General features: G+C 37.6%; 1 protein-coding gene across 5 annotated transcripts in view; it reads right to left on the reverse strand.

Moving 5' to 3' along the window:
- The window catches only part of CFAP70 (cilia and flagella associated protein 70), a 124,630-nt gene that overhangs the window by 2,414 nt on the left and 106,620 nt on the right, over window positions 1-15,596 (reverse strand). For all 5 annotated transcript variants that reach the window (XM_005671099.3, XM_005671098.3, XM_013983341.2 and 2 more), the window contains one exon: window positions 15,368-15,469. In XM_005671099.3, the coding sequence (XP_005671156.1) occupies window positions 15,368-15,469 (102 nt within the window). The remainder of the gene's footprint in view (window positions 1-15,367; window positions 15,470-15,596) is intronic.

The raw sequence follows: 15,596 nt of genomic DNA on the forward strand, positions 1-15,596 counted from the left end.
CATAAAGGGGAGAAATAAATTGCCAGGGATATAAAGCTAATAAGTGGAGGAGCCAGGTTTTAAAACAATGCAGTCTAGCTCCAGAGGTCAAGATTTTAACTACTGCAATTTATACTGTCTCTATGCATTAGAAAAATCAGATACTGGGAGTTCCCGCTGTGGTGCAGCGGGCTAAGGATCTAGCATTGTCTCCCTGGGTGGTTTTTTTTTTTTTTTTTTTTGTCTTTTTGGCATTTCTTGGGCCGCTCCCGCGGCATATGGAGGTTCCCAGGCTAGGGGTCTAATCGGAGCTGTAGCCACCGGCCTACGCCAGAGCCACAGCAACGCGGGATCCGAGCCGCATCTGCAAACTACACCACAGCTCACGGCAACGCCAGATCCCCAACCCACTGAGCAAGGGCAGGGACCGAACCCGCAACCTCATGGTTCCTAGTCGGATTCGTTAACCACTGCGCCATGACAGGAACTCCTGTCTCCCTGGGTTTTATCCCCAGCCAGGCACGGTGGGTTAAGGCTCCAGCATTCCGGCAGCTGTAGAGTAGGTCAAGGAGAGTAGGTCAAGGATGCGGTGCACATTTACTCCCTGGCCCACGAACTTCCATATGTCACAGATGTGGAGGAAAGGGGAAGGGAAGGGGAGGGAAGAGGAGGGGAGGAAGGAAGGGAGAGAGGGAGAGAGGAGTGAGGAAGAGGAAGAGGGAGGGATAAGAAAGAGCGGATACTGGAATTACTTCCATGAAGATCTGGATATGAAATGAGAAAACTACTCCTCCCAGTTATTTCTTGCATGAAGTACTCATGTAGGACTTAAATAAGAATAATATGAATTCACTAGCATACTTCACAAGTTTGTGCATAACAAATTAGCAGGAGTATGCAAAGTCATTAGAGAAAGCTTACATACATAAATATGACAGCCATAGGCTGTTCAGGTTAGAAGGGAATTTAAGGAATATCAAGTCCAATTCTTTGATTAGTGCTAGTCCACGATAAATTGACTAGTTCACAAAATATTTCATTACCCAAAAGACTCAGATAATAGTTACACTTTGAAGTTTTTCCCACCTGAAGTTCACTGGATTCCAGGAGCATTTTCCGGCACTTTTTGCTTTTCTATCATTAAACTTATTTCACTTCTGCCAAAGGAAGACAGAAGTCCAAAAGGTGGAAAGATCCAGAACAGCCAAAACAATTTTGAAAATTTTTTTTTCTGTTATGAAAAATGCTGCAATAAACATCCTTGTATATGTCTTCTGATATTTTCCTTAGGAATATATCTGGATATAAAATTGCTAAGTTGTAAATATGAATGTGAGTAAATAATGCCAGATTGCACTTCAAAGTAGTTGTACCACTTTACATCCACCAGCGATTAGGAGAATCCCTATCAATGTTAGTAATATCAAACAAATTTTTGCCAATCTGATAGATGTGAATATCTGTCACATAATTATTTGAAATTGCATTTTCACGATTACCAGAGAAGCAGAATTTCTTTTCATATATTTATTGACTTTCACAATTTCAATTTCAGCAAACTGTATATTCCTATCTTATTACCATTTTTCAGTCAGACTGTAGGGATTTTCTTCTTATTAGAGGAACTATTTATATACTCTTCATATTAATCCTTTATTAGTTATAAATGCTGTGTTTATAATAAATTCCTTAAGCTTTATTTTAGTGCCTTTTGATGTACATGAATTTCTAATCTAAAAGTTGTTAATTTGTTGATATTTTTATTTTTGCCTTGTGCTTTTACAGTCATAGGAAACCTTGCACACTTCAAGGGCAAAGAAATATTCTCTAAGTTTTCTTCTGAACAGTCTAAAGTTTTAAATTTAGGCCTTTACACCAGCTGGAATTTGCGTGTGTGTGTGTGTGTGTGTGTGTGTGTGTGTGTGTGTGTGTGTGTTCGTGGTGTAAGATAAGGAACTACTTTTTTTTTTCCATAGCCAATTACTCCACCAGTATTTACTGAATGGTCAGTCCATTTATTCCTCATTTGGGGGAAGCTGTATAATCTTTTTAAAAATGTATTTATCAAGGTATAATTTATATATCAGACAAGTCACTAATTTTAAGATTCAACTGTGCAACCATCACCACAATCCAGTTTTAGGTTTTTTTAATTTTTTTTCACAATCCAGTTTTAGGTTTCCATTACTCCCCCAAAGTCCTTTGTGCCTGTTTGCAATCAATCCTCATTCCTACCCTTGGTCCTAGAATCACTAGTATATTTTCATCTCTACAGTTTTCCTAACTTCATATAAATGGGACCATATAACATACAGTCTTTTCTGCCTTGCCTCTTTCAATTAGTGTAATGTTTTTGAGGTTCATCTATATCACTGCATGAGTCAGAATTTAATTTTTATTGCTGAGTAGTACTTCATTGTATAAATATACCACATTTTGTTCATTCAATCACGAGGGACATTTGGAATGTGTTGGGGACCATTGAAACTGCTGAACTATGCAGTAAACAAATTTGGCACACAAGCAAAAGAACAACCACTAAGAGATAGCTTTGTCATTACTTGCACCTGATTTTGCTCATTAACCTACCCTAATAAAAGTCCTGTGGGCTAAAGCCTAGGCACCTTTGTTCTGCGGAACAGAGTGCCTCCTGGTCCCCCACTTTCAAATGTAAAAGAGCCTTCTGTGTTTTATTATGCGCCATCCCTCTTCCAGGACCTTCCCTTGCACTGAAGTACTGGCTGCAACAGCAGTGTTCCAGTTTTTAGCTATTATTAAATGCTGCAATGAAACAGAGAAATCTTTGTGTGGGTATATGTTTTCACTTTTCTTGACTAGACACCAAAAAGTGGAATTGCTGGACTATCTGGTAAGAGTATATTTAACTTTTTTTAAAAATCTGCCAAACTTTCTTCCAAAGTGGTTGTTCTAACTTGAAACCTCATCAGCAATGTATGAGGATTCCAGTTTCTTCACATCTTTGGTACTGTCAGTCTTTTTGGTTTAAGCCATTCTAATGGGTATGCAGTGTGGTATTAATTTGCATTATCTTAATTAATTATCTTTAAAATTTTTGGCATAACTTCAGATTAAAGTTACAAGAATAGTTCTCTCCCCTCTGCATACACACACACACACGCACACACAAATACAATACATAAATGTATATTTTAACTTTTCCTGAACCACTTGGGAATAAATTGCAGGAGTGATACAATTTTAGACCTCAGTATATTTCCTAAAATAAAGAACATTCTCTTATATAACCACAGTACAATTATCAAAATCAGGAGATTAGTATAAATATAATAGTATTATCTAATCTGTAGACCTCATTCAGATTTTTCCAAATGCCCCAATAGTATCTTTTATAGCAGAAGAAAGTCCAGGATCAGGCTGTGTATTCAATATTTATGTCTTCAGTTCTTTTAATTGGGAGTAGTTCTTCATTCTTTGTGTTTCATGATATTGGAATTTCTCAAGAGTACAGGACAGTTCTTTTGTAAAATATTCCTCAATTTGTGTTTGCCTGATGTTTCTTCATGATTATATCAGATTATGAACTTATCACTGGAATAACACAAAATCGATGTTGTGTTCTCTTCAGTGGGTCCTGTTAGGAGGCACATGCTGTGTATCCCAATAATGGTGATGGTAACTTTGATCATTTGTTTAGATGGTTAACTGCCAGGCTTTTCTACTGTAACATTACTGTGTTCCTCCTTGTAATTAATGTCTTGATGGGAAATACTTTGAGACCATGTGAATATCTTCTTATGCCTTAAATATTCATCTCTCAGCATACATCGATGAATATTCTCTGAATTATTATTATTATTATGGCGGTTTCTAAGTTGTGACTTTGTAATTAATTCCTTATAAATGTGACAGCTGACCTTCAACTGTAAACTTTCCATTTCTATCATTTATTTATTTATTTACTTACTTACTTATTTTGCTTTTTAGGGCCGCACTTACAGCATATGGAGGTTCCCAGGCTAGGGGGCGAATTGGAGCTGCAGCTGCTAGCCCATGTCACAGCCAGAGCAATGCAGAATCCAAGCCACATCTGCAACCTACACCACAGCTCACAGCAATACCAGATCATTAACCCACTGACTGAGGCCAGGGATCAAACCCACATCTTCATGGATACTAGTCAGGTTCATTACCATAGAGCCACAATGGGAACTCCTCTACCATTTATTTGTTTAATTATATCTATGAAGATTTTCATGTGTAACCCTTTACAATATTTATTTATTTATTTGTTTGTTTGTTTGTTTGTTTTGATGCTCAGATTGTCCCAAATAGGGCCAGGGGGAACTCTCCCCACTCCCCTGCCTACCTTGACCCCATTCCTCATAGTTCCAGTATGTAATGGCCTTGTTTTTATTCAGACCCATTTCAATTATCTACTGAAGTGAACACACCATCCCAAAGCTTAATGGCTTAAAACATATGTCTTCTCATTATTCTGTGGGCAAACTGGACCATTTGTCCACCGGTTTTTCCTGAGATCACTCATGGAGCAATAGTTGTCTGATAATTTGGCTATGGCTAGAGAAGATGGCCTTACTCAAATAGTAAAGTCGTCTGTCAGCTAAGGTGCTTTAGTTCTCCCCCAGGTGGACTTTGAATCTCCTATAGGCTAAACTAGGCTTTTTCACAGCAATGGTGGTTCCAGTGTCCTAGTTCCTGGTGCGCACAAGACCTTGTGTATGCCCTCCAAGAGTGGAGTATCTGCTTCCCCTTGTCCTGTGGAGTTCTGCACTCAAGCCCCACTGGGCTTCAAAGCCAGATGCTCTGGGAGCTCCTCCTCCTGATGCCAAAGGCCCCAGGCTGGAAAGTCTGACAAGAGGCTCAGAACTCTCATTCCTATGGGGAATTTCTGCAGTATAATTACTCTATATTTTGTGGGTCACCCACCCAGGGGGTATGGGATTTGGTAATAGCACGAGTGCATCCCTTCTACTGTCCTGCTGGGTTTCTTCTTTATGTTTTTGCATGTAGAACATCTTTTTTGGTAGGTTCTAGTCTTGTTTTATGAATGATTGTTCAGCAGTTAGTTGTGATTTTGGTGTTCTAGTGAGAGGAGATGAGCTCAAGTTTCTTTTACTCCACCATCTTGTCTCCTCCTTCCAGTATGGACATTTTAACAATATTAATTCTTATAAACCAAGAGCAGGAAGTATCTTTCCTTTTCTTTGTATCATCTTCAACTTTCTTCATCAATATTTTATAGTTTTCAAAGTGTAGGTATTTCATTTCCTTGGTGACTTGAAATTTGTTAATTCTGAGGTATTTAATTCTTTTCGATGTGATTTTAAATGATATATTTTTTAAAACTTTCTCTTTCTGCTAAGTTCATTATTAGTGTATGGAAATGTAACCAACTTCTGTACCTTAATCTTGTATCCTGCAAACTTGCTGAATTCATTTATCAGTTCTAATAGTTTTTGGTGGAGACTTTAGGGTTCTCTATATGAAGTATCATGTCATCTGCAAACAGTGACAGTTTCAACTCTTCCCTTCTAATTTGGATAACACTTCTTTTTCTTGTCATATTGCTGTAGCGAGGAGTTTCAGTACTATGTTAAATACAAGTGGTGAGAGTGGGCATCCTTGCCTTATTCCTGAATTTAGTGGGAAGGCTTTCAGCTTTTCACCACTGAGTATGATGCTGGCTGTGAGTTTATCATAAACGGCCTTTATTATGTTGAGATATGTTCCCTCTATACCCACTTTGATGAGAGTTTTTATCATAAACAGACGTTATGTCCAGTGCTTTTTTCTGCATCTATTGAGATAATCGTGTGATTTTTATCCTTCTTTTTGTTAATGAGATATATCACACTGATTTGCAAATGTTGAACCAGCCTAGTAACCCTGGAATAAACCCAAATTGATCATGTTGTGTGAACTTTTATATTGTTGGATTCAGTTTGTTAATGTTTCGTTGATGTTTACATCTATATTCATAAAAGATATAGGTCCGTAATTTCATTTTTTGTATTATCTTTGTCTGGTTTTGATATCAGGGTAAGTGATGACCTCACAGAATGAATTTGAGAGTATTCTCAAATTTTTTAGAATAGTTTGAAAAGGATAGGTATAATTCTTCTTCTGTTGTTTGGAAGACTTCTCCTGTGATGCTGTCTTGTCCTGGACTTTTGTTTGCTGGGAGTTTTGTTTTGTTTTTTAAATTACAAATTCAACTTCACAACTAGTGATTAATCTGTTCAAATTGCCTATTTCTTCTAAACTCAGCCTTGGCAGATTGTATGTTTCTAGAAATTTGGCCATTTCTAAGTTGTCCAATATGTTGGCATATAATTACAATACAATATTCTCTTTTGATTTTTTTAAATCTATTTGTGGTATCAGTTGTTATTTGTCCTCTCATTTCTTATTTTGTTTATTTGGGTCCTCTCATTTTTCTTCTTGGTGATCCTAGCTAAAGGTTTATCAATTTTGCTTATCTTTTCAAAAAACAAACTATAGGTTTACTAATCTTTTCTATTTTTAATCCCTATTTCATTTATCTCTTTTATGATCTTTATTATTTCTTTCCTTCTGCTGACTTTGGGCTTTGTTCCTCTCTAATTATCTTAGGTGCTAAGTTAGGTTGTTCATTTGAGATTTTTCTTATTTCTTGAGGAAGGCCTATATTGCTATGAGATTCCCTCTTAGAACTGCTTTTGCTGCATCCCATAGATTTTAGAAATTTGTGCTTCCGTTTTCATTTTTCTCAACATCTTTTCTGATTTCCTCTGCGATTTCATCATTAACCCATTGTTTTTTTTAGTAGCATGTTTTTTAGTCTCCATGTGATTGTGCTTTTCCCATTTTTCTTTCTGTAGTTGATTTCTGGTTTCATACAATTGTGGTTGGAAAAATGCTTGATATAGTTTCTATCCTCTTAAATTTGTTGGAGCTTTTTTTGTGGTATATTACTGTTTGATGGAATAATCTTGGGGGGGTCATCTTTAGAATTCTACCTACCACAAGAAATTGTAAATGATCTTCTCTTCAACCTAACAATTAATTAGAAGCACTTTTAAAAATTTTTTTATTATTATTTCCCCAATACAATTTTTTTCTACAGTACAGCATGGTGACCCAGTTACATATACATGTATACATTCTTTTCTCTCACATTATCATGCTCTGTTGTAAGTTACCAGACATAGTTCCCAGTGCTACACAGCAGGATCTCATTGCTTATCCATTCCAAAGGTAATAGTTTGCATCTATTAACCCCAAGCTCCCAATCAATCCCACTCCCTCCCCCTCCCCCTTGGCAACCACAGGTCTATTCTCCAAGTCCATGATTTTCTTTTGTGTGGAAAGGTTCATTTGTGCCATATATTAGATTCCAGATATAAGTGATATCATATGGTATTTGTCTTTCTGACTTACTTCACTCAGTATGAGAGTCTCTAGTTCCATCCATGTTGCTGCAAATGGCATTATTTTGTTCTTTTTATGGCTGAGTAGTATTCCAGTGTATACACACACACACACACACACACACCCCTTCCTAATCCAGTCATCTGTTGATGGACATTTGGGTTGTTTCCATGTCTTTGCTGTTGTGAATAGTTCTGCAGTGAACATACGGGTACATGTGTCTTTTTCAAGGAAAGTTTTGTCTGGATATACGCCCAAGAGTGGGATTGCTGGGTCATATGGTAGTTCTATGTATGGATTTCTTTTTTTTTTAATATTTTTTTTTAATTTTCCCACTGTACAGCAAGGGGGTCAGGTTATCCTTACATGTATACATTACAATTACATTTTTTCCCCCACCCTTTCTTCTGTTGCAACATGAGTATCTAGACAAAGTTCTCAATGCTATTCAGCAGGATCTCCTTGTAAATCTATTCTAAGTTGTGTCTGATAAGCCCAAGCTCCCGATCCCTCCCACTCCCTCCCCTTCCCATCAGGCAGCCACAAGTCTCTTCTCCAAGTCCATGATTTTCTTTTCTGAGGAGATGTTCATTTGTGCTGGATATTAGATTCCAGTTATAAGTGATATCATATGGTATTTGTCTTTGTCTTTCTGGCTCATTTCACTCAGGATGAGATTCTCTAGATCCATCCATGTTGCTGCAAATGGCATTATGTCATTCTTTTTTATGGCTGAGTAGTATTCCATTGTGTATATATACCACCTCTTCCGAATCCAGTCATATGTTGATGGACATTTGGGTTGTTTCCATGTCCTGGCTATTGTGAATAGTGCTGCAATGAACATGCGGGTGCACGTGTCTCTTTTAAGTAGAGTTTTGTCCGGATAGATGCCCAAGAGTGGGATTGCGGGGTCATATGGAAGTTCTATGTATAGATTTCTAAGGTATCTCCAAACTGTTCTCCATAGTGGCTGTACCAGTTGACATTCCCACCAACAGTGCAGGAGGGTTCCCTTTTCTCCACAGCCCCTCCAGCACTTGTTATTTGTGGACTTATTAATGATGGCCATTCTGACTGGTGTGAGGTGGTATCTCATGGTAGTTTTGATTTGCATTTCTCTTATAATCAGCGATGTTGAGCATTTTTTCATGTGTTTGTTGGCCATCTGTATATCTTCTTTGGAGAAATGTCTCTTCAGGTCTTTTGCCCATTTTTCCATTGATTGATTGGTTTTTTTGCTGTTGGGTTGTATAAGTTGTTTATATATTCTAGAGATGAAGCCCTTGTCCGTTGCATCATTTGAAACTGTTTTCTCCCATTCTGTAAGTTGTCTTTTTGTTTTCTTTTGGGTTTCCTTTGCTGTGCAAAAGCTTTTCAGTTTGATGAGGTCCCATGGGTTTATTTTTGCTCTAATTTCTATTGCTTTGGGAGACTGACCTGAGAAAATATTCATGATGTTGATGTCAGAGAGTGTTTTGCCTATGTTTTCTTCTAGGAGTTTGATGGTGTCCTGTCGTATATTTAAGTCTTTCAGCCATTTGGAGTTTATTTTTGTGCATGGTGTGAGGGTGTGTTCTAGTTTCATTGCTTTGCATGTAGCTGTCCAGGTTTCCCAGCAATGCTTGCTGAATAGACTTTCTTTTTCCCATTTGATGTTCTTGCCTCCCTTGTCAAAGATTAATTGACCATAGGTGTCAGGGTTGATTTCTGGGTTCTCTATTCTGTTCCATTGGTCTGTCTGTCTGTTTTGATACCAGTACCACACTGTTTTGATGACTGTGGCTTTGTAGTATTTCTTGAAGTGTGGGAGAGTTATGCCTCCTGCTTGGTTTTTGTTTCTCAGGATTGCTTTGGCGATTCTGGGTCTTTTGTTGTTCCATATAAATGTTTGGATTGTTTGTTCTAGTTCTGTGAAAAATGTCATGGGTAATTTGATAGGGATTGCATTGGATCTGTAGATTGCTTTGGGTAGTATGGCCATTTTTACAATATTGATTTTTCCAATCCAGGAACATGGAATATCTTTCCATTTCTTTACATCTTCTTTGATTTCTTTGATTAAAGTTTTATAGTTCTCGGCATATAGGTCCTTTACTTCCTTGGTCAGGTGTATTCCGAGGTATTTGATTTTGAGAGGTGCAATTTTAAAAGGTATCGTATTTTTGTATTCCTTTTCTAATGTTTCATTGCTGGTATACAGAAATGCAACTGACTTCTGAATGTTAATCTTATATCCTGCCACTTTGCCGAATTGATTAATCAGTTCAAGGAGTTTTGGGGTTGAGTCCTTAGGGTTTTCTAGGTATAGTATCATGTCATCTGCATACAGTGACAGTTTGATCTCTTCTCTTCCTATATGGATGCCTTTTATTTCTTTGGTTTGTCTAGTTGCTGTGGCTAGGACTTCCAAAACGATGTTGAAGAGCAGTGGTGAGAGTGGGCATCTGTGTGTTGTTCCAGACTTGAGTGAGAAGGCTTTCAGTTTTTCCCCATTGAGGATTATATTTGCTGTGGGTTTATCATAAATGGCTTTGATTATATTCAGGAATGTTCCCTCTATACCCAGTTTGGCAAGGGTCTTGATCATGAATGGATGTTGGACTTTGTCAAATGCTTTTTCTGCATCTATTGAGATGATCATATGATTTTTGACTTTTTTTTTTTGTTAATGTGGTGTATGATGCTGATTGATTTGCGTATATTGAACCATCCTTGTGAACCTGGGATGAACCCAACCTGGTCATGGTGTATAATTTTTTTGGTATGTTGTTGGATTCGGTTGGCTAAGATTTTGTTGAGAATTTTTGCATCTATATTCATCAATGATATTGGGCGATAGTTTTCTTTTTTGGTGGTATCTCTGTCTGGTTTTGGAATGAGGGTGATGGTGGCCTCATAGAATATCTTTGGGAGTATTCCTTCTTCTTCAACCTTTTGAAAGAGTTTAAGGAGGATGGGCACCAATTCCTCTTTATATGTTTGATAGAATTCACCTGTGAAGCCATCTGGTCCTGGACTTTTATTTGTAGGGAGTGATTTTATGACCTCTTCAATTTCATTTCTAGTGATCGGTCTGTTCAGTTGGTCTGTTTCTACTTGATTCAGTTTTGGCAGGCTGTAAGATTCTAGAAAATTGTCCATTTCTTCCAGATTGTCAAACTTGTTGCCGTGTAGTTGTTCATAGTATTCTCTTATGGTTTTTTGTATTTCTGCTGTATCCGTTGTGATTTCTCCTTTTTCATTTCTAATTTTGGTGATTTGGGTTCTTTCTCTCCTCTTTTTAGTGAGTCCGGCCAGGGGTTTGTCAATTTTGTTCACCTTTTCAAGGAACAAGCTCTTGGTTTTATTAATTTTCTCTATTGTTTTTTGAGTCTCTATTTTATTGATTTCTTCTTTGATCTTTATAATTTCCTTCCTTCTGCTGACTTTAGGACTTTTTTGTTCTTCTTTTTCTAATTCGCTTAGGTGGAGGGTTAAGTTGTCAATTTGGGATCTTTCTTCTTTTTTGAGAAAGGCCTGCATTGCTATAAATTTCACTCTGAGCACTGCTTTTGCCGCATCCCATAGATTTTGAGAGGTTGTGTCTTCATTATCATTTGTTTCAAGGTAGTTTTTAATTTCCTTCTTGATTTCCTCATTGACCCATTGGTTTTTTAGTAGCATGTTGTTTAGTCTCCATGGAGTAGGTTTTTTGTCATTTCTTTTCTCATGGTTGATTTCTAATTTCATGGCATTGTGGTCAGAGAAGATACTTGAGATAATTTCTATGCTCCTAAATTTATTGAGATTCACTTTGTGTCCCAATATGTGGTCGATTCTTGAGAATGTTCCATGAGCATTTGAGAAGAATGTGTATTCTGATTTTTTTGGATGTAGTGTCCTGAAGATATCAATTAAGTCTGACTTTTCTATTGTTTCCTTTAGAATCTCTGTTGCTTTATTGGTTTTCTGTCTAGAGGATCTGTCCATTGATGTGAGGGGGGTATTAAGGTCTCCTACTATGATTGTATTCTCATCAATATCTCCCTTTATGTCTGTTAATATTTGTTGTATGTATCTGGGTGCTCCTATATTTGGGGCATATATGTTGATGATAGTAACATCCTCTCCATGGATGGATCCCTTAATCATTAAATAGTGTCCTTCTTTGTCTTTCTTTATGTCTTTTGTTTTAAAGTCTATTTTGTCTGATATGAGCGTTGAGACTCCTGCTTTTCTGTCATGTCTATTGGCGTGAAATATTTTTCCCCACCCTTTCACTTTCAATCTATATGTATCTTTTGTCCTAAGGTGAGTTTCTTGTAGGCAGCATATTGAAGGTTTTTGCCTTTTTATCCACTCAGCTACTCTGTGTCTTTTGATTGGGGCGTTCAGTCCATTGACATTTAAGGTGATAATTGATAGATGATTATTTATTGCCATTTGAACCTCGTGTTCCAGTTGATTCTATGGTTCTCCATTCTTCCTTTCTTTTACTTTTTTTTTTTGGTTGGATGGTCTCCTGTTATTATCTGCTTGAGTGTATTTTTTTTTCATTTTTTGCAAATGCAATATTTGGTTTTGGCTTGTGGTTGCCCTGTTTTTTAAGTATGCTAACCCCTTCCCATAATTGTGTGTTTTAGCCTGATGGTCCTGTAAGTTCAAACACTTCATTACTATATTAAAATTAAGAAGAGAAACATACAAACAAACAAAAAGGGTATTTACTTCCTAACATCCCTTGCCCACATTTTATGGTTTTGATGACTCTTTTTTATTTTTTTCTTTTTAATTTTATTTTGTTTGAAGCATGTTCTATGTATGGATTTCTAAGGTACCTCCATACTGTTCTCCATAGTGGTTGTACCAGTTATATTCCCACCAACAGTGCAGGAGGGTTCCCTTTTCCCCACAGGCCCTCCAGCACTTGTTATTCATGGACTTATTGATGATGGCCATTCTGACAGGTGTGAGAAGTTTCGATTTGCATTTCTCTACTAATCAGGAATGTTGAGCATTTTTTCATGTGCTTGTTGGCCATCTGTGTATCTTCTTTGTGGAAATGTCTATTCAGGTCTTTTGCCCATTTTTCAATTGGGTTGTTGGCTTTTTTGCTGTTGAGTGGTATAAGCTGTTTGTATATTTTAGAGATTAAGCCCTTGTCAGTTGCATCATTTGAAACTATTTTCTCCCATTCCATAGGTTGTCTTTTTGGTTTCGTTTGCTGTGCAAAAGCTTGTCCATCTGATTAGGTCCCATTGGTTTATTTTTGCTTTTATTTCTGTTGCTTTGGGAGACTGACCTGAGAAAACATTTGTCAGGTTGATGTCAGAGAATGTGTTTTGCCTATGTTCTCTTCCAGGAGTTTGATGGTGTCTTGTCTTATGTTTAAGTCTTTCAGCCATTTTGGGTTTATTTTTGTGCATGGTGTGAGGTTGTGTTCTAGTTTCACTGATTTGCATGCAGCTGTCCAGGTTTCCTATCAATACTTACTGAAAAGACTGTCTTTTTCCCATTTTATGTTCTTGCCTCCTTTGTCAAAGATTAATTGACCATAGGTGTCAGTGTCTGGGTTTATTTCTGGTTCTCTATTCTGTTCCATTTGTCTGTGTGTCTGTTTTGGTACCAGTACCACACTGTCCTGATGACTGGGGCGGTTTTTTTTTTTTTTTTTTTTTTGATGCACCTGCAGCATGCAGAAGTTCCCCAGCCAGGGAGTGAACCCGTGGCCCAGCAGTGAAAACTCTGAATCCTTAACTGCTAGGCTACCTGAAAATTCCTAGAAGCATGTTTTTAAGTTTATAAATGTATGTGAGCCATTTGGCCTATCTTTTTATCATTGCTTTATAATTTTACCACAGTGTGATCTCTATATATTCATTAAAACTCTCTTTGTGATCTAGCATATGGTCAACTCTTATGAATAATTAATTTGTGCTTGGAAAGAATATGTATTCTCTGATTATTAAATGCAGGCTTCTATAATTGATGTTTGAGCTCAACCTTGTTGTTTTACTCAAATATTACATATACTTATTTTTTTCCTATTTGATTTATTAGTTTCTGAGAGAAGTGTATAAAAATCTTCCATTTTGACCCTTTTACTTTAAAGATGAAGAATATGAGGCCTGACAAGGTCAAGTAAGTTTCCCAGGATCCCACAGCTATTTGGGGCAGAGCTGGGGTAAGGACTTAAGTATGTCTCATACTGATATTTACTCCAAAGAGAAAAATTCAGTAATTTTTGTTAATTTTTCTAATGTTCACACTATTCTGACAGTTCTTTGTTGTGCCAGCCAATAGAAAACTGAATGCCACTCTCATTACCCCTATTTTGATCTTAGCCTAATGTGCAAGTTACTGAAGCAAGTTACTTTAATTGTGGGTGGGTTATTCTCTATAGGGAAAGCAGCTACCACAAACTCCCAGAATACACACCCCCACACACATACCTAATTTCCCATCTATATCAAGGATAAGCATCCTCAGCCAGCAGTTTAACAGAAAGGAATGACTCAGAAATACTAGTAGAGTATCTCTTTTGCTGGTCTTTGATCTTGTTATATTCTGATACAGTATTACTCCCATTTTTAATTTTTTTAAATGAAAATTAATGAAAAAGGAACTCAGGAATCTGGTCATTAAATATAACTAAATACATTTTAAATACAAATACCATTACTTTCATGATTAGTATCACATAAATATCTAAACTCTGTCTGAATATCTAAAGTATCTATCTGAATTCTATTTTTTTTTTTCCTTTTTAGGTCCGCACTTGCAGCATATGGAGGTTCCCAGGCTAGGGGTCCAATTGGAGCTATAGCTGCCGGCCTACGCCATAGCCACAGCAACACAGGATCTGAGTCACATCTGTAACCTACACCAAAGCTCACAGCAACACCAGATCCTTAACCCACTGAGCGAGGCCAGGGATCAAACCCGCAACCTCATGGTTCTTAGTTGGATTCGTTTCTGCTGTGCCACGATGAGAACTTCTAAAGTATCTATCTGAATTCTGATCTCAGCAAAAAATGTCAGAGATAATTATAAAGAAGATGTTTAATAGCATCAAGTACATTTTTATTTTTTAATTGTTTTGCTACACCTGTGGCATGTGGAAATTCCTGATCCAGAGATCAAACAGCTGCAGCCTGAGCCACAGCAGTGACAACACCAGATTCCTAACCCACTGTGCCACCAGGGAACTCCCTGGTGCATTTTTTAAATGCTGGGATCTTTTGGGAAAACTGCTTTAGTCTATCAGTGGTATCTGTTGGTCCTTTTGTTAGTAATTCATTTGTCTGCATCCCCGTAGCCTACTTTGCCTTGATTTTTATCTTTGCATTTTTATATAGCTTTTCTAGGCCATATATGACATTTCTGATAGATCCAGAGCATAAATGGAATGACTATACAATTCCCGGGCTTGAGCTCCTAAATGTGAGAGCACAGACAGGAAGAAAGTGCTGAGGAGGGCAGAAGCAGAACTTCTCATTTCCCTCAAGTCTAATCTTCCATCCCATACACAGCCCTTAGACAGCTCCTAACTGCAACTGCAGACCAAGATCTGATCCATACATGCTCCTTCACCTTGAGGCAAGGGACACACTAGGCTGAGCTTGGTTTGTGTGACCTGGGCTAGGGCCTGCTAAGCAGCTCAAAAGTGCCACAGGGAGCCCACTGCACCTGGAACCCCCACTAGCAATCAACCCCAGTTCACCCCACTCCCACTCACCTGGGACTACCAAACCCAAGTGCCTTGCTCCCATTTTTAGAATCTCCATTCCAGACAAACACACCTGAGCATATGATTTTCAAGCACATTCTAAGTAGAGGCTTTTCAGACATGGCCTCTTTCCTCATCAATATAATGACCAAATATGAAGTTTATGAAACCTCAAATATTATGCATTGATGACCCCTGCTCTTTCTTTACTTGGTCCCTCACCTCTTTGCCCTATGAGAGCACTGTCTAAGGATAAACACTCACTTTCAGGCAGACCAGAGCCAGATAGGCCCATACTTCAGCATTGTAGTTGTTCAGTGCATTGGCTTCAGAGAGAGCATCCTCAGCCTCTGTGAGCTCCTCCAACTTGATAGAAAAAAAGAAAAGCATGTGTGATTTGTTAAGTCAAATAACATTGGTGTACATGACCCATACTAAAAGTTTTTAACTTTTAAAATTTTTAGCAACAGAACTCTTTCTTCAAATAAAATCT

This window comes from Sus scrofa, chromosome 14, assembly GCF_000003025.6.
Source record: "Sus scrofa isolate TJ Tabasco breed Duroc chromosome 14, Sscrofa11.1, whole genome shotgun sequence".
Lineage (NCBI taxonomy): Eukaryota > Metazoa > Chordata > Mammalia > Artiodactyla > Suidae > Sus > Sus scrofa.